Source organism: Anarrhichthys ocellatus, unplaced genomic scaffold (assembly GCF_004355925.1).
Source record: "Anarrhichthys ocellatus isolate YVR2014 unplaced genomic scaffold, GSC_Weel_1.0 scaffold17, whole genome shotgun sequence".
Taxonomy (NCBI): Eukaryota; Metazoa; Chordata; class Actinopteri; order Perciformes; family Anarhichadidae; genus Anarrhichthys; species Anarrhichthys ocellatus.
The window spans coordinates 5,460,905-5,484,817 of NW_022280047.1; the positions used below are offsets into that span (position 1 = coordinate 5,460,905).

A 23,913-nucleotide genomic window follows, 5' to 3' on the forward strand; every position below is an offset into this window, starting at 1 on the left:
ACACACACACACACACACACACACACACACACACACACACACACACATACACACATACACACTAAGCTTATGACAATTGGTCACAATTAGCTGCACCTGATAGAACGGCATGTAGTTGGCAGTGTAATGAAAAAGAAAAGGAACTATATGAGTCATGACATGAACTGCATGAGGAATTTGACAGAGAAAAGGGTTGCAGTCTCTGCTGGCCCTGTTTTTAAAGCATCTGTCAAACATGGTTGTCTCTTTGACACATCACGTTGCTTGGTTCAAATTACAAAAATACATAATTTCCAAACTGTTTTATGTCAGCAGCCAGGGTCATGGAAAGATTTTTGGGCAGATGAGGGAAGGAGGAAGAGAAGAAGATGGCAGATGGGAAAAGGTGGAATAATTATGTCCCGAGACATTCATTTATTTGGTTGTTCATAAGATGCTGATTAAGGAGGATAGGTATGAGAGGTGGCTCTTTTGGGAGATGTGGAGCGATCAGAGGACCAAGGGAAAGGACAGATGGAAAAATATGGGAGGAGGAGGTGGCTGATGGGAAATATTATTCCTCTTGATGTTGATGTTGTCGGCGCCGTCATAAGCAAGTGATGGAAAAAGAGCGATGGAGCAACAGAACGGGGGAAGAACGTGTGCCTGGATGTTAATGTTTAGAGGATGCTGATTAAAAAGTGATAAGTTCAGCAGATGAAGGGAAACGAGAATAGGGAGAAATAAATGATGGAGCAGCGGGATGCTAAATAAGGAGAGAGAGAGAGTAAGATAATGAGACTGGATGGAGGGATGCTAAATGAGGGAAAACGGGTAATTAAGAAAAACATCAGAGAGGGAGAGTGTAAAGTTTGGTAAATGGGGAATAATATATCTGTAGATCTTAATTAAGGATACTGATTGAGGAGAAGAGGGGTGATGTGTAGCACTGCACAAAGAGATGCAGTGTAATAATGAAAGCAGGGTGGAAGGAGTGTAAAATTGGCAAAGGCAGACAGCTGGAAAGCAGAATTCATGAGCAATATGAGGCCATAAAAAATAAAATAACTTGATTTTGAAAGTTCTTGATCGCTGTGCGAAGCAATTATGGAAAATTCTGGAATATATGAATGCAAAATTAGTTGCAATGACACATTATGAATGTCACAATAAAGACAAATTTAAAAAGAAAAAAAAAACAGCAGGAAAGGCTGTGAGAACAACACCACATCTTCCTGCCAAAGAAAGAAAAGCGATAGGGGAAGCATTGGTCTGCACACATCAATTTATTTCCTATTTCAGGGTGTTAATTAAGGAGAAGCGGTGCGAGGCGTTTTCATGGGTGAACGCTTATTCACAACCTCAGTAGGAAATGGTGCGGTGAGGTAATTAGCTGGTTAAATAGTGGGTATAGTTGGCTTGTGGGTAAATGAGTGTATTGTGTGCTGCCACTGCAGAGGGAATTGTGTGCTACTGCTGTTTTTTTATGTATGTAATGTATATTAAACATATGTTTATACAAAAACACTGATTTATAGCCACAGTGATAACTCTACTTACCTTTCTTCTTTAACCATTATGTTTAGCCTATATAGTTTGCACATATCTTCAAATTGTTGAGTGACTTCATGTGTTTTCCTTACATCTGCTGTAGCTCAAGGTTCCTTTAAAGACATTTTACTCATGAACAAGTAAAAGTACTTGTGTAACAATGTTCTTAGATGAAAGTAAAAAGTAGGTCAGTCAAAATGGAATTTTTGGGATATTTAAAAACACCTCTTACATTAACGGCCAAAATAAAGTGCAAGTACAACTTCCTCAGTCACCTGGAGAATCAACCGAGAGCATGCGTTTAAGCAGATCGAGCATGCACCTGTTCTGATTTGAACCACTGTGTCTAATTTGAACCACTCACTGCCATTACATTACAGTCATTTAGCAGACGCTTTTATCCAAAGCAACTTATAATTCAGTCTATCACATTTCTACACCATAGGCACAACTACGGGAGCAATTTTGGGGTTAAGTGTCTTGCTCAAGGACACATCAACATGCGACTAGCAGAGCCGGAGACGGGGATTGAACCGCCGACCCTCTGATTGAAAGACGGCCCTGCTATCCACTTAGCCACAGTGGACCTCGGTAGCTCACAGTGTAGATCGATGCAGCTTCTGGGAGTCTAGCTGGGCTTTAATGTGATATTCTGAGTGGACAGCTTTTCTTCAAATGCACCTCTTAATCACATCACAGATAAATCTCAGCTCTTGGTGTCCTCTGTGTGTGTGTGTGTGTGTGTGTGTGTGTGTGTTCAAGAAGTACCCAAGTGCATGTGTTATCGGATAATATGTGTTTCCTTGCATGCAGACAATTGCACATGTGGCCTGCAGTCAAAAAGACGGGGCTTAGCGATGTTGTAGTAAGGGCACCTTGAAAGTATCATCGGCATGTTAAAATGCAACATTTTCAAAGAAATCAGCTGGCGTGTAGTCGGGAGTTACTTAGCAACAGAGAGCAGGTCTGTCGACACGACATGAAACAGAGAGACGCACATTTTTAAGATTTACATTATAGTAAAAATTGGATCAAATTAGTGTATGACAAGAACATAGAAACATTTCAAAACATGTATAAAAGCAATCACATGAAAGCTCACCTTGCAGCTATAGAAGATCAATCATGATATTTCCTTTTATATTCTTATACTTTGACAAATGTTGTCTTGCTGTTGTAAAATCACACAGATAGACATGAAAAACACACAATTAAAATGATGTTCCAAAATTCAATAATTGACATATATTTCTATATTTTCTTACTCTCCGTCTTTCCTCTTCTTCCAGTTGTCCAGCATATTAAGAGACACAACATCGTGCTGAAGAGAGAGCTGGGAGAGGGAGCCTTCGGAAAAGTCTTCCTGGCCGAGTGTTACAACCTTTCACCTGACCAGGAGAAGATACTGGTGGCTGTCAAGGTAATCTGAGGGCCTGCTGGTCTTATTTTCACTTTCTTTTCTGCAAGAAACAGTTCAAAAGTAGAGAAAACAATTGCGTATGTTCCTACTGTTAAAGTGTTATAGTTCCTTCCTAGAATTGCATGAATATATTCTATGTTTCCTACAGTAAAGACAGTCGCAGACCTCCAGAATTTGTTTTCATGGTCTATTTTCTGTTGCCCTATTGTCCTTAAAATGTGAGATTATTAGTGCAAGTGAACAAAACACAAAGTTGGACATGGAAGGACAGATTGTCTCTGCCAAAACAAATGAAACACCATCCAGTCTGCATTACAAAGAAGGTGTTTAAAATGATGCCGGGTCGAGTTTCAAAATGAGATACTTTGAAGACCCCCGACCCTACAGAATGATTGGTGGCACCAAAATAACAATGTTGATATTTTAGCTGAAGTTATTGGCTTCTCTACTAGCTGCCGAGCCTGAATACCGTGGGCTTTGCTGTGTACATGTGTGACAATAAATTGGATTTACATTTTCTTCTAATATATATTTACAGTTTGCATCAGATAATCTTATGTTTCTGAAATGGACACGTTAGACATCTCCATGTTTACCATCTCCTCATCTCCATTTCCTCTGCTACTGTGAGAAGGTCGTCTTTAAAGAGTTTCTCTTTAAGGGAAAGGTGGAATTACACTCAAACCGCTGACTTCCGGGGTCAAATTGAATGGTTTACATGGGAGCATCCTCCCATCACATCTTTTCGTTCATGCATCTCTCCATCAAGGATGCTTTCTCTCCTGGTCTGCGGTGAAACACGATCTTATTGGTGGAGATCTTCTCATTAACAATACATGACCTGTGAGGGACCCCCCCCCCCTCTCTTTCTGTCCCCACTTCCTCTGTCTTCCATGCCTCACCTCTAACCTGCAGTACTTTTCCTTTCTCCTCTGCAGCCGCTCTTCTTACTACTTTCCTCTCCTCAAATCCTCCACCTTCTTTTTCTCTAAACCGCCTGCTGGCCCGCTGATGTTTGCTGCCGGCTTAGCTTCAGCTCAGTCTGAGCTCTCTGTAAAATATGCACCTGAAAAACCCACAGAAGTGCAGTTATTTATTGTAGAGCAAGATGCTGTGTGTTGCTGTACAGCATGTCAAATCTGGTAAAACATTATATAATCATGCAGTCAACTTACACTGAAAATAAAGTGCCATAGGTGTGGTTGCATGTATATGAATCATTTAGTCATTCGAGTAACTTCATTGATTTAACTCTACCAATTCATTGGATTTTTTTCCAATTAGCTAATGTACCACCTGCTTACAGCACGATCTTGCTGCTCGTTTCGTCCTCGTCCTTTTGTCAACTGGTATGACTCACCGTTTCTCTCCAGTTGTCTTTTCCTCCTCCTTGTTGCTGCATCAACAAAGAGGAGACGTGATGAAAGCTGGTGGAAACACATTTTTTTCGATTAAATGATGGCATTGTCATTGACTTCTTCTTGCTTAAAAAAGTGGTTCATCCAAATTACAAAACAAGCTACAAGTAGGCATTTCTTTGGTAGAATCTACAGTAATTCAGCTGTTCAAAGTGAGGTCTTTTTTAAATGCTGGGAGCACCACAAACAAAACAAATAAAAGCAGATATCTCAGAGGCGGATTGCTTAAAACCTGGATAACTAAAACTAAATGTTTGAGTACATATTACAAATTTCTTTTATTTGGGTGCATAGACCTTTTGATTTTTGGCAACATCTTCAATGGCCTTTGTTATAGAAATGTAAACAGAGAACACAAATTAATTTAAGATGCTATATATGGGATTCAGAGCATTAACATAGCATAAAAAATATTTGCTTTGTAAAGATATAGTGGAGTAATGTCTGTCTGAGCAGAGAATGAAGTCGCTCTCCCTCTGTGCGTGCTGTTATCCGAGCTTCTCGTCGCTTCGTTGACAAAGCCGAGCTGGCCGCAAGTGTTTTTAGTGCATGTGAGCGCGTTTCACTGGTTCGCTCACGGCTGCCGCTCTTCACTGCTCTCATACGGCGGTTACAGCTGACGACTCCTTCCCAACCTACAGCGTAGTAACGTAAGCGGAGCAACCACCCTCCGGTCCCCCTTGGTAATCACTGTTAGCTCTTTCAGCACGTTTGCCATAGTATGCAAAGACAGCACTGTTTGCACTGTTAGCTGCAAACAGCGTAGTCGTCACCATGTTGAGAGCCGTTGAGCGGCAATCGAAATGCTCCCAGTCTAGCACTTTTAAAGTAATATAAATGCCATATTATAATTAGCACAGTTAGCATAGGACACTGGAATATATAACACATCTTACTGGCACTTTGGTTTATGAAAGTTTGCAACACACTGATTTGTTTCTTCTTTTGCCAACTTTCTGGAATTTCACTTACAATTCTAACATTTCAATGGATTTACATACCATTAATGGACATAAAGCAGCTCCAAGATTTGTCAGTGCATTCAGTCATCATTACTCATCATTTCTCCACCTTTCAGCATAACGAGAGCATGTTCAGCTCCTCTCATAAGTACCTTCCTCATGCACATACTGTACTAATCTTGCACTCTGTCATGCGTGCTACATTAGAGAAACATGTACACAACATCAAAATAACCTACACTCACTAATAGACCTTAATGGTTCTGGTTTAAGAGTCGGCTATCAATCAGCCAGTCAGCCATATTACAGAAGCGAGTTTCACTGTGACTGTATATCACATACTGAGGGCCCATCGACCACAGGCACCCTTTAACACATGCAGATACACAGAGAAATATGTATGCGCCTATGCACGCTTACACTCCTGCATGCCATCAATCATGAGCACCTAGCACTCTCCGTGATGTTGCCTTCACACATGTAAATGTGAGTCACTACATTCCTGTGCGAGAGGTTGTTGATTGCTTCTTATTTGTCCAGGGACCTGAATGTGCGCAGACTGGATGACTAACAGTGCAATATTATGGCTTCTAGCCTGGGAATCAACGCAGCATTGAGTTCAGAGACTTGATAGAGCGTGATAGTTCATAGCTCTGGCTCACAGGAAAGTCTCTGAATTCAACGTTAAAAATGGTTTGCTCGTTATTTGTTACCGTGGTCATTTGATCAATTGAGCAGTTTGCATGTGTTTGTTCTGTAGACCATCCATCGGTCAAATGTGGATATTAAAAAGTTGTCATGCTTATGACCCATATCATTTTAGTGCTCCTGTTAATAGGTCACTTTTTGTAAAGGTTTAAAAGTTGTAAATAGCTTGATTAACAGTTATTAAATAATTCCTCAATAAGAACAAAGGTTGCTAGATTGTGGTTGGTGTTTTTCCTCCTTCTAGGAACTTGCTTTGTCATTTTTAGCTTCCTTATTTATCAAGAAGACGCCAGCAATTGATCATTTGACCTCTTATCATCTGGGCATTGATCTGTGTTCTTAGTTATACATATAACTACATTTGGTGGCTTCTTAGAGAGTTAGAAACTTATTTATGTGTCTATTAATACATAACAAAGATGTATAACTGCATTGTTACAACAAGTCATGAATACTGATCAAATATGCTATTTAATGAGTTTTAACTGACAGATACTGCCTCAGAAAAGGATTTACTAACCGTAAATAAAGCAATCAATTCTTTATGAAAGTGGTATCATCTCTTTGTAATCAGGGGGGGTTCTCCTACTTTTTGAGAACCCCAAAAACAGATTTAGTCACATAAACCGAAACTGAAAGGTCTAACTAAGACAGGATTTTAGAGAAAAGCCAACCCAGTTGTCCTATACACGTCCAACGTCACATTTCAAACTGAGATTGGAGTGTAGGCTTTCATAAAGTATCCATACTGTACGAATCCACCGTCATCATGTAGTATCACATTACAGCCTGTAATGTACATGACCAAGCCTTTGTTTGATCACGATACAGGATTTGTTGAATATATAGGTGGGTGGAGTTACAGTTTGTCTGATTTTCCGGTATCTCAGCGTTTCAGCTGAAAGGTCGCGGGTCATTTCTTAGTGACTCCTCCTTGTCCTTTAATCCTATATTTGTAATAGGAGCTTCTATCTGTGATGTTAGTACACAGACAGACACACACACGCACACACACACCTAAGGTTGAAAGCGAACATATATCCATGTCATATACTGTAGGAAGACAATCAATTATTCATGTAGGACAAGATGAGTTTTCTATATTATTATTCTTTTGATGTGAAATGCATACAGACCCTGTATCACTTTCATTTTCTCTCTCGCTCTCTCTCCCTCTCTCTCTCTCTCTCTCTCTCTCTCTCTTTCACGCAAGCTTTTATGTTTCTTACACAGATGATTGCATTAGAGAACCTCCCTGACAGATTTCCTGATTCACGGGAGAGAGAAAGGATTCGTTTCAAAGGGAATGTAATAAATGTAAACAGCGTTGTACATTGTAATGGCTTACATTAATATAGAATTTGTTCCTGCTCTGCCATTGTCATCAGTCCTTACTCTGTGTCGTGAATTTTACACTCTGTGTGCCGAGTTGCTGTAGCTCACTTTTACAAGGCAACACATTCACTTTTCCTTTCTAGTGGACATCGGCCAAAAAAATTGGAGCGCACTGGGCGTACTGTGAAGATGACTAATTGGCAATAGTGTACGTGGCACAATATGTGACTTTTTCATTTGTCAGTGTATTAAAATGTCACTTCTGTGTGTGTGTGCAGACACTTAAAGAGGCCAGTGAAAATGCCAGGAAGGATTTCCACCGTGAGGCTGAGCTGCTGACCAACCTTCAACATGAACACATTGTCACATTCTACGGGGTCTGCGTGGAGAGCGACCCTCTCATCATGGTGTTTGAGTACATGAAACATGGAGACCTCAACAAGTTCCTCAGGCACGGCTCTTTTCTTCATTACATCAAAATGTCACCAAGATTTTTTCTAAAATGTCATCGTGACAACAGAGGGATCAATACATAAAGCATATTGTACAATAGAGGTTTCCTTGCTATTTTGAAAGAGTCCATCTCAGACTTTTCTCTGAGAGTTCTCTGAGAGGGTTATGCAGTAAGGCTGATAGTTAGCAACACTGCACAGGACACAATATGACTCCGACCTACAATAACTCGGCTCACGTGACAACTTTCCATCTGTTTCCTCGCAGGGCTCATGGTCCGGATGCAGTTCTGATGGCAGAGGGCCAGACCACCAGACCTGTGGAGCTGACCCAGTCTCAGATGCTGCACATCGCCCAGCAGATAGCGTCTGGCATGGTCTACCTGGCCTCACAGCACTTTGTGCATCGCGACCTGGCCACTAGGTTTGTCACTTGCTCATTTCCTTCATTTGCTTCTCACCGCTTATTTGTATGGCCTCAATGAACACTAAACATCCATCATACAGGGAAGTGTATTCAGACCCTTCTTCAAGGACTAACAGATAATGACAAAGTGACAAATTGCCAATGTAATGAAATATAAATACCTGTTAATGAATCATGTTTCCTTTGGTTGTCCTTTCAGATTCATGTATATGGTTAAACTACACTTGACATATTTAGTCATTTGGACATCATTTATGAAGCTAGTATAGAAAACATGAACGGATATTCTGTAAAACAGCAGCTGTCAGGCGTCTATGATCGACCGATGAATTCATTTCCACGTTGAGTGAGTAAATGATTGAATGATTCTCGTGTGGTGAAACAACACCGAAACAAAAAGTATTTGAACCGACCAATGATTACTATTCAAAAATGAATAACGATAAAAATGAATTCTGACTTCTGAACTTTTGTCGGGTATAAACATATATGGTAGAGAGTCCTGTAAGTCAAGCTATGTAAAACATCCACATTAATCTCACCACAACATCTTGCTGTTATTATTCTGTACCAAGTTTGTTTGGTTATGTCTGTTGTCCAACAGGAACTGCCTGGTGGGCGAGAACCTGCTGGTAAAGATTGGAGACTTTGGCATGTCCAGAGATGTCTACAGCACTGACTACTACAGGGTAGGTGTATGTGTCGATATCTTTTTATGGCCTTCTAGCCTCACTCTTCCCTGCTGCATGGGCCCCTCTCTGCTCCTCCCCTGCATGGGCATGACTGATGGAGTCTGGTGGAGTTACAGTGATAAGCTTGCAGAGCAGTGATATTAAACTTGACATGTAGCTCACTGTGATGCCGTATGTAGTTAAATATAAGGGGAGGGAGGTTAAGTTGCTTGCTTTGTTAGGTCTTTGTGTAAAATAAGGGCAGTTTGTTTGGATAAATACTGCAGCATTTTCTGCCACTGAGGGCTGATATACACCATTTGTTGTAAATTTGTTTTACAATATAATTGATTCTCTATTCTTTTATTAAGCAGGTGTTCATGTTATGTAGCTGCTGTTCACCAGAGACCGGCAGAGCCAACAACTGCATTGCAAGCACCAATATATTTGAATACACTCCTCTCATGAAAACTATTTATCACAATGAAAAGGAAAGAATAGAATAGAAAGAAAAAGTCAGAACCTGCCCTAAAGAAGCCATATTTGTCCTATGTGATGCTTTTTGATTAGCCAATCAACGACAAGGTAATTTAATGGTTTTAGAATATTATGCATATAAAATATTACATATAAGCAATTATATTCATGTTAAGTGAATACTTTCAATCATATTTAATAAACTGTAAAAAAACAAAACTCTAAGATATAACACAAGGATGGGTTGTATTTTCACTGCCATACTTGTGTATCCTAATTTCTTTACTGTGGACTTTGTCAATGAAATATTAAAGATTAACCTGGAGACAAGACAAAAAAAATAATCTGCAGATTTGCTTTTGAAAAGCTTAGTTTGTGACAGTGAAATAAGCACCTCTAACTCTACTGTATCTCTTTTCAGAAATGTATGAAGCATCACATAATGTCATACTTATACAATGAAACAAACACGGAAATGTATCTACAAACTGCACATAGTCTGGTTAGTCAAAAACATTTGACACCGCACCTATATACAGATCCTTTCACACTGCAGGAAGTGCAGGTCAGTGGGGGGTAACACTGACCTGCAGACCAATCGGTGTAGATAGGGCTGCTCTGCAACAAGCAAAGGGATAGGACATGCAGCCGCAATTAAAACAATGATATTTCATTGCACATTTTGTGAATGAGTATGTTTTTGTGTGCGTGTTTGCAGGGACATTCAGCTCCACTATGAGTGTCAAGATAACTCGGGGGTATGAGAGACAGCTGAGAGGTGTGTGGGTTTTTCCCCCTATGCCGTACAGCAATCTGTCACCTTTCCAAAAGGCCAAAATCTAATAAATTGTACAGATGGATTGGTAGTGACTCCATTTTTCCTGCCCTTTGCCGTCCACTGTGACAAACTGACAGAAAACTCTGAGAAGGAGGAAAAACAGAGAAAGCTCATAAACTTAACAACACAATTCTGTAAAATAACAGTGATCTGTAGGCCATTTGATGGATGTGTAATTCAGTAATGGTTTTGATCGAAGCATTTTATTTTCTATGTAGAAATCTATCCCGTGAATCACCACCTTGAGGTGGGTGAGGGGTTTGTTTGCTCTAGTAACCCTGGGAGCTGTGTTGTTGAGGGCAATAGCTCTTGGTAGGGTCTCCCGTGGCAAAGTGGTCCCAGGGAAGGGGCTAGACCAAAAGTGATTCACTGAAACCTATATAAGAGTTGTAGCACCTCGCATGGAAAAGGTAAACCGGGGCCCCCTGCTGGGGCCAGACCTGGGAGGGGATCTGGTGGCTGGGTCTTGACACATGTTCATGAGTGAGGATAAAAGCAAGCGTCAACACTGATGCAGTCATCGTACCGGACCATTGTGGTGAAGATGGAGCTGAGCCGGAAGGCAAAATTCTTGCTTTACCAGTTAATCTATGTACAGACCCTCACCTTTGGTCATGAGCTTTGGGTTGTGACCAAAAGAATGAGATTGCAGATACAAGTGGACAAAATTAGCTTACTTCGTAGGGTGGCTGGGCTCAGCCATAGAGAATGAGTGAGGAGCTCAGACATCCGTAGGGAGCTCGGAGTAGAGACACTGGTCCTTCCCATCGAAAGGGGCCAGCTGAGGTGCTTCGGGTATGTAATCAGGGTGCCTACAGGTAAGCCTGCCGCCCCGTGACCCGGCCCCGGATAAGTGGAAAATTATGGATGGATGGATGGATGGAAAAGCACTATAACAGTCTGGAAAAAATGCTCAGCGTAGTAGAAATACTGAAAGAAATCATTTGTAGTCTGTTAGGTAAAGAAGTTTAGTCTAGAATACATTTACATATTCCAATTTGCTAATCATATTTCACTTAGTGCCCCCACAAAGTCTTTCACGACCGAAGCCACAATGTTGAAAAGGTCAAAAACACAGGATCCACATGGCCACAATCAGTCTGTATTCCAAGCACATGGAAAATTGACATTTCTTTGGTCTTTTTTTAACACTGTGGAGATTCAATTTTAAATAACTAGTCCATTTGGCATCAAATTAAAGATGTAAAAAAAGATAATGGTCCCTCCACTTTAGTACTATTCCTATGTGAAGACACACAGCACCCCCCCCCCCCCCCCCCCCCCCCCTCCTTTCACTCCTCAATAAAGCTAAGCGCCGAGGCTGTGGTCATGGCAACGGGCTAAGGCAGTGGCGGCGAGCCTCGGAGTTGTATCCAACGTTTCTCAGGAAGAAAAGTAATCAGAGAACTTCTGTTTAGTATGCTGAGGCAGTACTAGAGAAAAATGGGGGTGGGGGTGGGGGTAGATGGAAGTGTGGGAGACGGAGGCAGGAGGGAGGGTGGCAACGAGATGAAAGGAGAGAAAGAACTGGAAAAGAGAGAGAGAGAGAAAGGGTGGGAGGCCAGGGAGGGAGAAAACAAGACAGACATAAATACACAAAAGGAGAAAAGGCAGTAATAGAGCTGTAAAGCAACATACACATGCTGAGGTGGCAGAGGAGGGGTCTGCAGGTAAGGCAGCCTGTATACAATAGAAGACAACAACACAATACTGCAGCTTTGAGACAGAGAATCAGCAAGAGATGTCAAAGAAGGACAGAAATGTAGATAGACAGGAAGAAAACAGCAGAGAAAAACAGAGGTACAGCATGGTGGGAGGTAAAATATATGGATCCAGCCTTGTTTCTGCATCCAGGAGAGACAGAGGTGTGTGTGTGTGTGTGAGTGTGTGAGTGAGTGAGTGAGTGAGTGAGTGTGTGTGGTGGGGTGGGTAGTGTAGAGACCCAGTCATGCTCTTGCATCAGAGAGGAGCAAAGATGAGTCATAGAGGAATTGGACCCCCGTTATGTGTGTGTGCGTGCGTCTCTGTGTAGGGAAATAGAAGCAGAGGCACTGAACTGTCGGGGCTGTGTTGACGTCATTGAATCCCTTGTTACACAATGAACCTGACAGGCGCTTCAGAAGACAGACAGAATGCCTCGATTCAAACCTTGAGCCTCTCCTTGCAGCCTTCTCTCAGTGTGTGTGCATGGAGGAAAACCACTTCCTCGTTTATAACATGATAGTCGAAGTAGTGTCACTAACAATATGAGGTTCCCTCATCCGTCCTTACTCCTCTTGAGACAGTTTCTTCGATGGCAGCTTGATCGTTGTCCGATGCAAAGCTCATGTTCCAGTTCTGCTTTTAAATGATCCGATTCATAGTCCTCATCATTATCCACATCAAGCCAAGCCCTATAAACCTTTATAGATAGATAGATAGATAGATAGATAGATAGATAGATAGATAGATATGTAGATATCACGGAATTGAGTCCAGCAGCAATTGTAGGAATTCATCTTGTTATTAATTTGAAATTGCTGAAAACTGTGTATATATATATATATATATATATATACATATATATATATACTATGTACACATTTTTTGGGGGGACTTGAGTGACAGCATCACTAAAATAAACCGCAGCATGTCAGTCATTTCACAGTTTCTGGGCCAGGCCAGGAGAGTAAGCGCTTTTCTCCAGGGAAAAAAATAAAACCAACACACACACACACCAAAACACACACCAACACACACACACACACACACACACACACACACACACACACACACACACACACACACACACACACACCAGCATTCTTGGAAATAGTTTTTGCTTCCATAGCAACACAGAGGGCAATTAAGGTATAGGGTTCCTGAGTAACAAAGAGTGGGCGGGGTTAGTCACATAAGCTCCTCCTACACCACATCCCATAATGCTTTCTTTTTTAAACGGTCCAGTTGTCATGGATACCCCAGCCTCCAGGAGGTCAGTACAGAGAGCCCACAGCCCTCCTCTGCTTTATTTATCCTCCTTTTTTGAGGCTTTCCTGGAACACTCAGTGGCCGTGGTCTATAGCTGAAATGATGCATATTCATAAGACATAGAGGGAGAGAGACAGACGGGCGGGCTTAGAAACGGTGAGGGAAGGTGAGAACGAGGGAGAGACATTGAGGGAGAGAGAGAGAGGGCAACAGCAAAGGAGACAAAGACTGACGACGAAGCTACTGACAGCAAAGAGGAAACAGAGAAAGAGCTGATGACAGAGTGAGATGCGCTGTCTATACTTCAGTGAAGATCTCTGAAAGTGTTCGGTCTATAGCTCCTTTTCTTTATATTTGATGGCAATGACAAGAAGATTTAACTCTGAGGCTTTCCCTTCCTGCTCCTTCATTTGTTTTCTTTCCTCTGTTGTCTCTTTCAATCCCGCTTCGTTAGAGCTTTTTGAGAAGGCTGCCCTTCTCTCCATCATACACACTAAGTCAGATGAACATAAGAGAAACGTAGCCCTGCGGTTCAAGAGCCCAATATTAATATTTCAGACCTTCAGGGCAAATGATCAGCCACGATGAATTAAACAAAAAGACAAATGTATGTGAGAAGGTTCAGACACATGAGTGAATAAATAATGTCAGGATGTAGAATAGAATAAAATAGAATAAACAATGTCTGTCTCTGACACTTTCACTATTTTTAATCTAATATTGATCAATTTACTATGTAGTGCACATCTATCGTTTATTTCTTTCAGTTTACAGCAGCTATTGGCAAATCCATCACTAAGTTTGTGTGTTCAGTCCTTCTGGAGATCTTATGAACTATAACTACCATCTATTTTCAAGTGATTTATTAAATCAGGTTGGTCGAAGCTTGTGAAGACTTTAGATATGTGCAAAGAATGCCAACATTTTTTCCTGGCATCTGGGCTGTGAGAGCATAGCATTGTTATTCTGATTGAGGATATCCAAAGATTGACAAAAATGTGCATGTTGTAGTATAAAAAGCATGTGTTGTAGTGTATGTGTAATGTGTAAACCATTTATGTCTTTTTCTGATTGTATTCTGGATAATGATTCTTACACCATAACCCTTCTACTAGACTGCTTACTGTACTTCATAATGGCCTGCCTATAAAGCACAATGGACTTTGACAGAGACAGAGAGAGAAATGCAAATAAGATCCAGACAAACCAGCAGCAAGACAAGGAAAAAGAAAACAAGGACCCGGTGATGAAGAGCTAAGGGCTGCATATATGTTTCCCAGTGAACCTGATGGCTATCTATGTGACTGTGCACATTTTATTACTCTATTAAATAACCCGCTGACTAACAAAGAAACACGCCAAGTGTGGGTACCAAGCCATTAATAACAGGCATAAACCTCAGAAAATGGATTGCGCTATCTGTGTGGAGCAATGGAGTGCAGATGGGTCAGTCGATTCATGTTCGGAGGAGAAGTGAGGGGAGGCTCAATATATGGAGTCAGTCCACAGGGTTGGGTTTGATTCACTTTCTCTTTGAGCAGGTTAGGAGTTCAAGCACTGGCGTATCTAACATGCATATCTAACAGTTTTCAGGCCCCAACCTCAACCCAGTAGATTAACTTGGTTTCAGCCTCCAGAGTCTGGAGGTCTCAACTGAAATTAATATTTATTTATGTCATATTTATGGAAAGTGAAAACAACAATTAAACAGGCTCAGTTCAGATTAGAGTTTAATGAAATGACCAAATGTCTCTCAGAGTGCCCGTGACTTCCCGCGTGGGATTAACTGTTGATTTATGCTTAATGACAATCGCTGGAACTCACTCTGATGTTTGACTGCTAACGTTCTGCCGACTCACACAAATTGGCTCACATATTTCCGATCATACATTTGACTGTTAATCCAGAAATGTTACTTTTTTCATCAGTTGGTGGTTGATCACTGTATAATTAATTTTCGGTGGCCAATTAATTAGTGCGTTATTTGTGAGCTTACGTATAAATTCTTTGTCTGAGGGAATATAAAGCAATGCTTGCTCACCGGTGTACCCTTCAGTTAAAGCAAATGGTACACTGATCAGGAGCGAGGTGTGCCACAGTCACGGAGATGATGCAGTCTGCAGTGCCCATACCATCAAACTTAGCTCACTGCCTCGTTTTAATGCCTCAGGCAGCAGTTTTGAGGAGTGAAATGTTTGCAGCGCTACTTTAAAATGTATTGAAATTCCTTGTGTGATCCTTGTGAGAAGTGTGAAAAGCTGCGTGACCGTGCATTCAAAATGCATGATGTTGCAGAATAGAAAAGAATAGAACTGGATGTAGAGAATGAGAGGACTCTATTACGCTATTACTCTTACGCTCACTCGACACGATACTGACTTTATTCTCTCTCTCTCTTTCTGTGTGTGTGTGTGTGTGTGTGTGTGTGTTGTGTTCAAAGGTCGGAGGTCACACCATGCTGCCAATCCGCTGGATGCCCCCTGAAAGCATCATGTACAGAAAGTTCACCACAGAGAGTGATGTTTGGAGTCTAGGAGTTGTTCTCTGGGAGATCTTCACCTATGGAAAACAGCCTTGGTACCAGCTCTCCAATAATGAGGTACGGCACGAAGTCACGGTCACTTATCCGTCACAATGGTCGTATGTGTAAACTGAACAAAAAGAATAACGGGTAACGTAACGTAAATGTTACCAGGAAGTTTACCTTCATCTTAATAAGTGATGGCAAACAAGATGTTGCAGCCCCAAGATATGAGAAAGTAGCCCAGTTAAAAACGCGACTAAATATCTGATCAGTTTTGTGCGAAAGCTTCTCATCGGCATACATGGTGAGAATCATTTGGCCTGATTCATCTCATTATATAAAGCTACAGCAAATTATTGTTTCATTTGGTGTTGTGAGGTATTGTACGACACAGAGCTGAGGAGCTTAGAGCAAGCTACTGAACAAAAAGCTTTTCTCTGGGTCGCTGGTTTTGCTCGGCTCACGCTTCAGTGTGGCTGAAGGGAAGGTGCTGTTGTCAGGCAGTTTGAGTGGAAATCATTTTTTAAACCCTGTTTTTCAAAAGGGCTCTCAAAATGTCCCTTTTTTGTCACTGATTACATTGAATTTTGTGGTCTGGTGACACTGAAGAGACAAAATGTCCTGTTCTTTCGGATTCAAACCCTGTATTTTTTACAAACATTTTTTTGCATCTGCCCTGACTTTAGAAATACAATTGACTTGACATTCAGCATACAGTGACACAGCCACTAAAATTAGGATTTCTTCTAAATATTCAACACTATGGCTGCAACCAACCATTACTTTTGTTATCATTTAGTCTGATGATGATCTTCTTGATTAAATATACAAAGATGACGTCTCCAGATGGTTTGTTTTGTCCAACAAACAGACCCAAACTAAAGACATTCAATTTACAATGATACAAAGAGAAAAGCTGCTAAACATCACATTTGAGAAGCTGGGACCAGTGAATGTTTAGCATATTTACTTGATAAATGAGGTTCATCGGGATTGCCATTTAAACCCTTTAACAAGCAGCGGCCTGCTTGTGGATTAGTCGAACAGACTCATGAAGCAAAACATCCAACACCCACATCCAAAATACAGTGGAGATCACGTCACTGATCACGTCAGGCTGAACCCTGGGGATGTGAATTATGCACAATACATCTACAATATTTTAAATGAGTGTTCCTGGAAAATGGAAGATTTCACTCGATGTAAACATCATATAGCCTCACTGAAGAGCTGGAAGAAGCTAATATACTGAAACTATAATTTTAACTATTATATAACTATTTTAAAACTATGAAAGGCAGAAATAAGCGAACATTTTAAAATACTTATTTTCTGTTGATTGACTAAACGCCCCAAAATTCTCATCAGCAAGAAAAATTAATATTAAAACAAATTAATAAATAAGTAACAATTGGCTGTTTCTTCTGAACTCTCACAAATTTTCCCTTCACCACACTCAGGCTCTTGACCCAGTTTCCCAAAAACAAAGCTGTACCAGAGCCCTCCAAATTTTCACCTTCACCTCAACCCTATGATGTCCTCAACTCTGGTTACAGCTTTCTAACCATGGCAGCAGTCCGTCTTTTATCCTGATTCACTCAGGTTACATCCAAAATAAATCTATTAAGTCTTCCTTGATTCACAGTTCACTCACCTCCTGACCCAAATCTGGTGCTCAGATATCTTTTAGACAGGACACGGAGTTTTGTTCCAAAAAGAGATATTCATTACTCATCTACTCTAACAAACTGATAACAATCACAGAACGAGGAGTAAGTAGCTGCTTAATTAGCAAAATGATGATTACAAACAGTATTCTTGATCATTTAGAGATCTTGAATGTTAATCTTCAGGTATTACATTTTTTTATGTATTGCAATTTGGAAGATACAACTGGCTTTTGGAGCTAAATAGAAACCAGTTAATGGTATTAATTCCACACTCAAAGCAGGGGGTATTTAATGGATGAGGAAATTATTCAAAGCTTAATTATAGCACAATATAGGTATTTTACAAAGCGCTCTCAGAGAATGATACACACTCTTTGTACCAGAGAGCTCCCTTCTGTATATAGTAGTTTGAGTTTCATAAAGTCCCCTCTCCTTGATCCACACATCCTCGCCCTAAAGTCGTTTTAGAGCTAAAATCTGTTGTGTTTAAAGTAATATACGTCTTTGAGTGTGTTAAAACACTACATTTCCTCTCACGCGGCGATTGATGGATTGGATTTGATTTGTCTGGTTGACTGCTCCAGTGTGGTCCAACTTCATCATTCCAGTAAATCATTTATTCCCAGTGACATTTTCCCCGTATGCCACTGCAATGAGGTGAAACTTCCTCACCGAGCAGATGCTCCATCATCTTATACGTGCAGAAAGTTGCGACTTTCAGCTTGAAGTGTTGAGGAATGTTCCTGTTTTTTGTTTGCTTTGTAACAGAAGACTATCGCTAACATTAAGCTGGATGTCATCTTTCTTTCTTCCTCTGTAGGTAATAGAGTGTATAACCCAGGGCAGGGTGCTGCAGCGCCCCAGGACCTGTGCTAAAGAAGTATATGACCTGATGCTGGGCTGCTGGCAGAGAGAGCCGCACATGAGACTCAACATCAAAGAAATCCACTGTCTGCTCCTCAATCTGGCCAAAGCCTCACCTGTATACCTGGATATACTGGGCTGAACACAGGCGGACGATAGAGGATGTGTGGGTGTTTGTGTGTGTGTGTGTGTGTGTGTGTGTGTGTGTCTGGGTGGGGATGATTACTGTATCTTAGTGTGTCTGTGCATTTGAGGTTGCGTGCGTGCGTGAGTGTGTGTGTGTGCGCGTGCTAGGGTGGACGCAGTGACACCTGTGGATGAAATGAAGTGTGTGACGCTCTTGCAAGTGTACAGGTATAGCTGTACAGGATGTGAGCTATTGTCAAACTTTTGAAGGCAATCAAAAAAAATCCTCAACTCATCCCCAACCGTGTCTTTCCTCCCCGACAATTTCCTCTCCTTTGTGCATCTCCACTCTTTCCCTCCTTCCTTCCCGGGGAGACATTGACTCAGAGTAATTTAACTTTGGATGGGGGGAAAAAAGGCTTCTTTTGATATGATTTAAAATGACTGGGGCTAAATTGATGAAAACCTGATTAACAGGACTTTAAATTAAGTGACTCATCCCTCGCTGCCTGTCAGACAACAGGACTCATTTGAGAATCCGGAAATTTCAAAGAGGCGCAACGTTGGGAGGATTCCCGGAAGCTTCAATCCTTTTGCGTGTAAATATGAGACTGTGCGACGGTGAGACATTTCAGAGGAAATTGCTCTGTGCTATGTCGAGCCATAAAGACACTATGGTTTCCCCTCTCTGTTTGTCAGTCTGTCTGTCTGTCTGTCCGTCCCTCAGAACTGTACATTATTAAGTCAGCAATCATCCAACATGGCCAGAGGAAATGACTACACAATTGCTGATTTACACACTGTAAACATACAGCAGACTGACAGGAAGAATGACCAGGAGAAGTAAACACAATCTGGTTTTCTGCCCGTCAGATAAAATCAGGAGGTGAGATAATAAAGGAGGATTTCTGGTTGGCCAATTTCACTGAAACAAAAAAAATCCAGTGCCTGCTGAAGCTGAACTGAACTGCTGGTGAAAAAAGCTGAGGTATTCTACTATACTGTAATTGTGAATACTAGAAATGTAGAAAAAAAACTATCTGGCACTGATCTATAATATCTCCTCATGCAACAGTCTGATATACATGATTATAAGGATATATCCACTCGTATCTGCATACTGTTTTCTGTTACATACTTTGCTCAGGCCTGGACTGCACTGTCATACAGCACAGGGTAACATAATGACTACTTCTCTTTTCTCCCCCGAAGTGACAGATGCTTCACTTGTGATGTCAAGTGCTCGTGTCGGAGGTCAATTGATTAATTTGTCCGCAGCTGTGCGATTACCGGGAGGTCGTGGTTGTTGGGGGTGGGGCGGGTGTGTGTGTGTGTGGGGGGGGGGGGTTGTAAAAGTTGCTAAGGGATGCTGAGTTTTGAGTGGTCGGATCACGGTCAGATGTGTGGGTGACGGCGCTGTTAAAGGTGTGGTTCATTTGGTCAACCCATATTAAATCATCAAGGCTCTCAGCACTCAGACATCCTTGAAAACCACATCTGTGCTAGAGGGGATGCACATGGGAACACACACACACACACACTCACACACTGTGTACCTTATCCTGTCATCCCTGCATCTCCACACACACACACAGACACACAGTGAAAGACACTCAAAACGGGACGAGAAGGAAATTGAATTGTGCATGTTTTATTATTTGAGCAGTGCAGTGCTTTAGCCAGGCCCCGTCCAGTGTAATGGTGTAATGTATATTTCATTACAGCCTAATGGGCCCCATTAGCACAGTCTCCTCACAGACATTCAAGACTTATTGTTTTATGGCTGAGAAGGAAGGATGGAGAGGAGAGGTGAAGGAGAAGAAAACAAAGAGAGCGAGAGGGGGGGGCTGGAATGAGGAGCAGTGGAGAGGAGAAATAAGAGGAGAGGTAATAATGCATATTGGGGAAAGAATATGGAGAGGAAGGGAGAGACTTCAGAAAGAAAGCAATGGGGTAGAAAGAAGAAGCCGGTCAGAAGGTAGGAACAGGTCATGTGGAGAAAGATGGAGGAAGAGGAGATGGAAGAGTGAGAAGGGAGGAAGAGCGGGGGAGAGGAGGTGTGAATGTCCTCAGGGAGGAAAGTGAAAGCGAACATCCATCATTGCCACGGCCTGCAGATGTTCTGTAAAGCCACAACTTCAACCTCATGCTCCCATCACATTCCTACGTCTGGCCTCAACCACACACACACACACACACACACACACACACACACACACACACACACACACACATACACACACACACACACATCTTACTGGCAATCCACAAACGAGCTCAATAATGCACCACACATCCCCATTATTGAGAACCACTTCACTCACTTACAGTACAGCTCACATACAGTATGTGGTCGAAACGCTCACAGACACTCTGTATATACAACCGCTCACATGCATGGAAACACATTTTGTTTTTGCATTTTACTGGGACCTATTTTACTCTTTGCAGACATTGAAAAGTCACAATCACTGCGGTTTCACGACAGCCATTTGAACTAGCTGTAAAAACATCAATCTGGAATTATAAGTCCTATTTGTTTATTAACAGCAGCACTTGATGGTATTGATGTTTGTGAACTTGAAAATGTTGATTTGACTGATGTATAGTATTATTTATAAATGAAGGAGAATTTTGTACATTTCTTTCTATATCTAATTTTGCCTTTTGCAACAAACTGAAATTGATCACTGGTTTAACTGATTATGTTTTAGCTAATGTGTAAGTAACCTTGAGTGTATATGTATTTGTATGTCGGGCTCCCTCCTAACAGCAGCCTGTCCTCATGAACAGCGAACTCTACAACAGGGGTGGATGTCTCACCAGTTGCCACGTTTGTAGATTTAGCTCGACACATTGCTAAATGATTGTCTCCTGCCACAGCACAAGGGCGGGGTGGTTAAAGGCTGCAGTGTTGCCAGGGCAAGCTATCAAGGTCCTCAGAATCCATCCCTGCTGTATAGTCGAGTACCCAACAGTCAAAAGACTTGCCACACAATAACTCTGTGCAATAACAGAGGGCAGGGTGCGTGAGGGCCTATGTGAGAAAACAAACGCAGTGCATACGAACGCCTCCGATGTCAAAAGAGTGGAGTTCATTGATGCAACGTCTCAGCTGGCTGCACCGTGTTGGTGTAGCCTGCGTACCCGCTGTGTTTCTTTTTTTTTTCTTTTTCTGAAAATGAACTGTGTCTAGTTGGACGGCGGGGTTGTTTTTGACAGTTGGCCTATAGAAAGACGCTGTGAGAGGGATGTTTATTTTGATGAAGATTTGTCGGCACAACGCAGGAGCGTTCTGAGAAACTTTAACCACGGCTGAAGATGGGCTGTCTTTGCATCGATGCCTCAGATGAAAAGATATTGGTTTAACAGAGAAAAGAGAAAAAAAGGAGGAAAAACAACAACTGCTGTATGAATGGAAAAAGGAGACACTGACAATCACAGACTTCTCTCTTTCTCGCTCTACTTCAAGTGGCCTACTGTAAAATAGACTTCTCAACCAACTTTCCTCTTCTATGCTGCCTATACTGTACGTGATAGTCTTAAACTTTGGTCTCTAGAAGTGCTACTTTTTCTTTCTTTGTTTTTTGTACAACAAAATAACAGCGAGAGGAATGAACAAAAATACGTGTACAAAATGTGAATAAGCTGCTGAAGGAAATAAGCGTTGCTAACTGCTGTGTCCGAGACTGTGTCAAGTATCTAGATTGTACCGTCTTCTTCTTTTGTCTTAGAAATGAGGGCAGAGAAATTGCGTAGCTGCGTGGGAACTCACAAATACACAAAATGACATGCAGCAGCCCCCGGGGATGGAGATTGCGAATGCTCATTCTACCGGTGGTGTGTGTGTGTGTGTGTGTATGTGTGTTTGTGTGTGTGTGTGGAGAAGACTGATTGATGCCAGAGTGAGTCAGGAGGGATCCGTAGGCCGGGTCCCGACTCCGGCCAAATCCTAGTTCAAATGCAAAGAGATTCAACTGAGGAATCAGGAATTGATTTGTTGTCGCTGTTCACCAATTCATGATAAATGACTTTACTCGGTCTTCTATAGGTTGGTATTATGGCAGCTGAGATTCATGGAATCACTCAATTGCTTTATTTATGACTTCAAAATCGGCCTTCTTCTCCACACAGCTCACTAAAGCCTGGGGTTCACAGGAGTATTTCAGCAATATTAATGGTTGTGTTCTTTCACCTATCGACTCACTATAACAGAAATATCGGGCTGAATTTGGGCTTAACCATGTGACTCAGCGAGCATATTCCTCAAGAAGATACACATCCCAATTTTGAGTGTGTTATGATCTATATCGCATTTAATCCCTCCCCTCTCTCTCTCTCTCTCTCTCTCTCTCTCTCTCTCTCTCTCTCTCTCACTCTCCCTCACACATCACAGTCTGAGCTAATAGAGCTGAACTATCACAAAGGTCATCTTGAAGATTACCCTTGTGCTCGGATGCTTCTGGAGCCCCTACACCCTGAAGAATGTAATACCACGAAAACTGCTTAACTGCTGCAAAAAAAAGAAAAATGAAACTGTGATTTGTTATATGCAGTATCTCTGTTTTTCAGTATTTTTGGTTCTGTGCTATTTGTCTCTGTGTTTAGAGGGTTTCACAGCTGCCACCATGGTAGGAAAAAAAAGAAAAGGATTATTTTGAAGCATGTTAGGACCGTAAGAGGCTTATAATAGGTCAGAGGACAAAACACTGTAATGTTTCCTTATGAAAGAGATGTTCAAATGTTATTTCTATGCCTAAAACTGCTCCTCGAAGTGAAAGAAACATCTGTACTGCAGTGCACACAATTTACAGCTGGTCTGATGCAGCTAATGTCTGTCTTTGCAAGCTGGCTGTTGTTCGGTAAAGCGAAGTTTCTGACGCCACTCATTTGTGCTCTGTGGGGAACACACACACACACACAGAATCACACACCAGAGGGAACTTGTACAGTCATACAGTTGTGCGTGGTGGAAATGATCACAGTGAGTCATGATGGTAATGATGATGACGATGATGATTTCTCCCCGAACGTGGACCAGTCTGTCGTGATACAATGTCATTAATAAAAAGTGTTATGTCACATCAAAGCTTCCGCAAGTGAATACTGAAAAGTTAAGTGTATGTGTGTGTGTGTGTGTGTGTGTGTGTGTTTGTGTTAGAGAGGGGGAGAGAGAGGGAGAGGGAGAGAGAGAGACACACACCCAGCAAGAACGGAGGCTAAGGGAAAATAAAGCGAGAGGCTTTGTAAGAAACAGAGGAAGTACTCCGGCATGCTCAGGGCGGTGTGAGAGAATCAGAAAATATACTAAATTGAATTCAGTGATAGAGCTGGAGTGTTTGAGTGATGCCAAATCTCTCCCATTCTATGAATCCCATATTAATCCCAATATAAATCCTGTGTCTTTTAAGAAAAAAGAAACTTGCTTGGCTTGAAGATTAGGAGCAGGCTGGGGACCGTTGCAGGAAATTGTACAAGCAAATTGGACAGGAGAGTGCGTCTAAATCCCTGATGCAATTAA

The 23,913-nt window shown here is 41.6% G+C and overlaps 1 protein-coding gene across 5 annotated transcripts in view; it reads left to right on the forward strand.

Moving 5' to 3' along the window:
• ntrk2a (neurotrophic tyrosine kinase, receptor, type 2a) overlaps positions 1-23,476 on the forward strand; it is a 78,015-nt gene extending 54,539 nt beyond the window's left edge. For 3 of the 5 annotated variants that reach the window (XM_031856801.1, XM_031856803.1, XM_031856805.1), the window contains 6 exons: positions 2,820-2,950; positions 7,652-7,824; positions 8,094-8,249; positions 8,857-8,947; positions 15,649-15,807; positions 18,223-23,476. In XM_031856801.1, the coding sequence (XP_031712661.1) occupies positions 2,820-2,950; positions 7,652-7,824; positions 8,094-8,249; positions 8,857-8,947; positions 15,649-15,807; positions 18,223-18,408 (896 nt within the window). In that variant the 3' untranslated portion in view covers positions 18,409-23,476. The remainder of the gene's footprint in view (positions 1-2,819; positions 2,951-7,651; positions 7,825-8,093; positions 8,250-8,856; positions 8,948-15,648; positions 15,808-18,222) is intronic. The other 2 variants (XM_031856802.1, XM_031856804.1) reach the window with 1 other exon arrangement.
• The last annotated feature ends 437 nt before the right edge of the window (positions 23,477-23,913 follow it).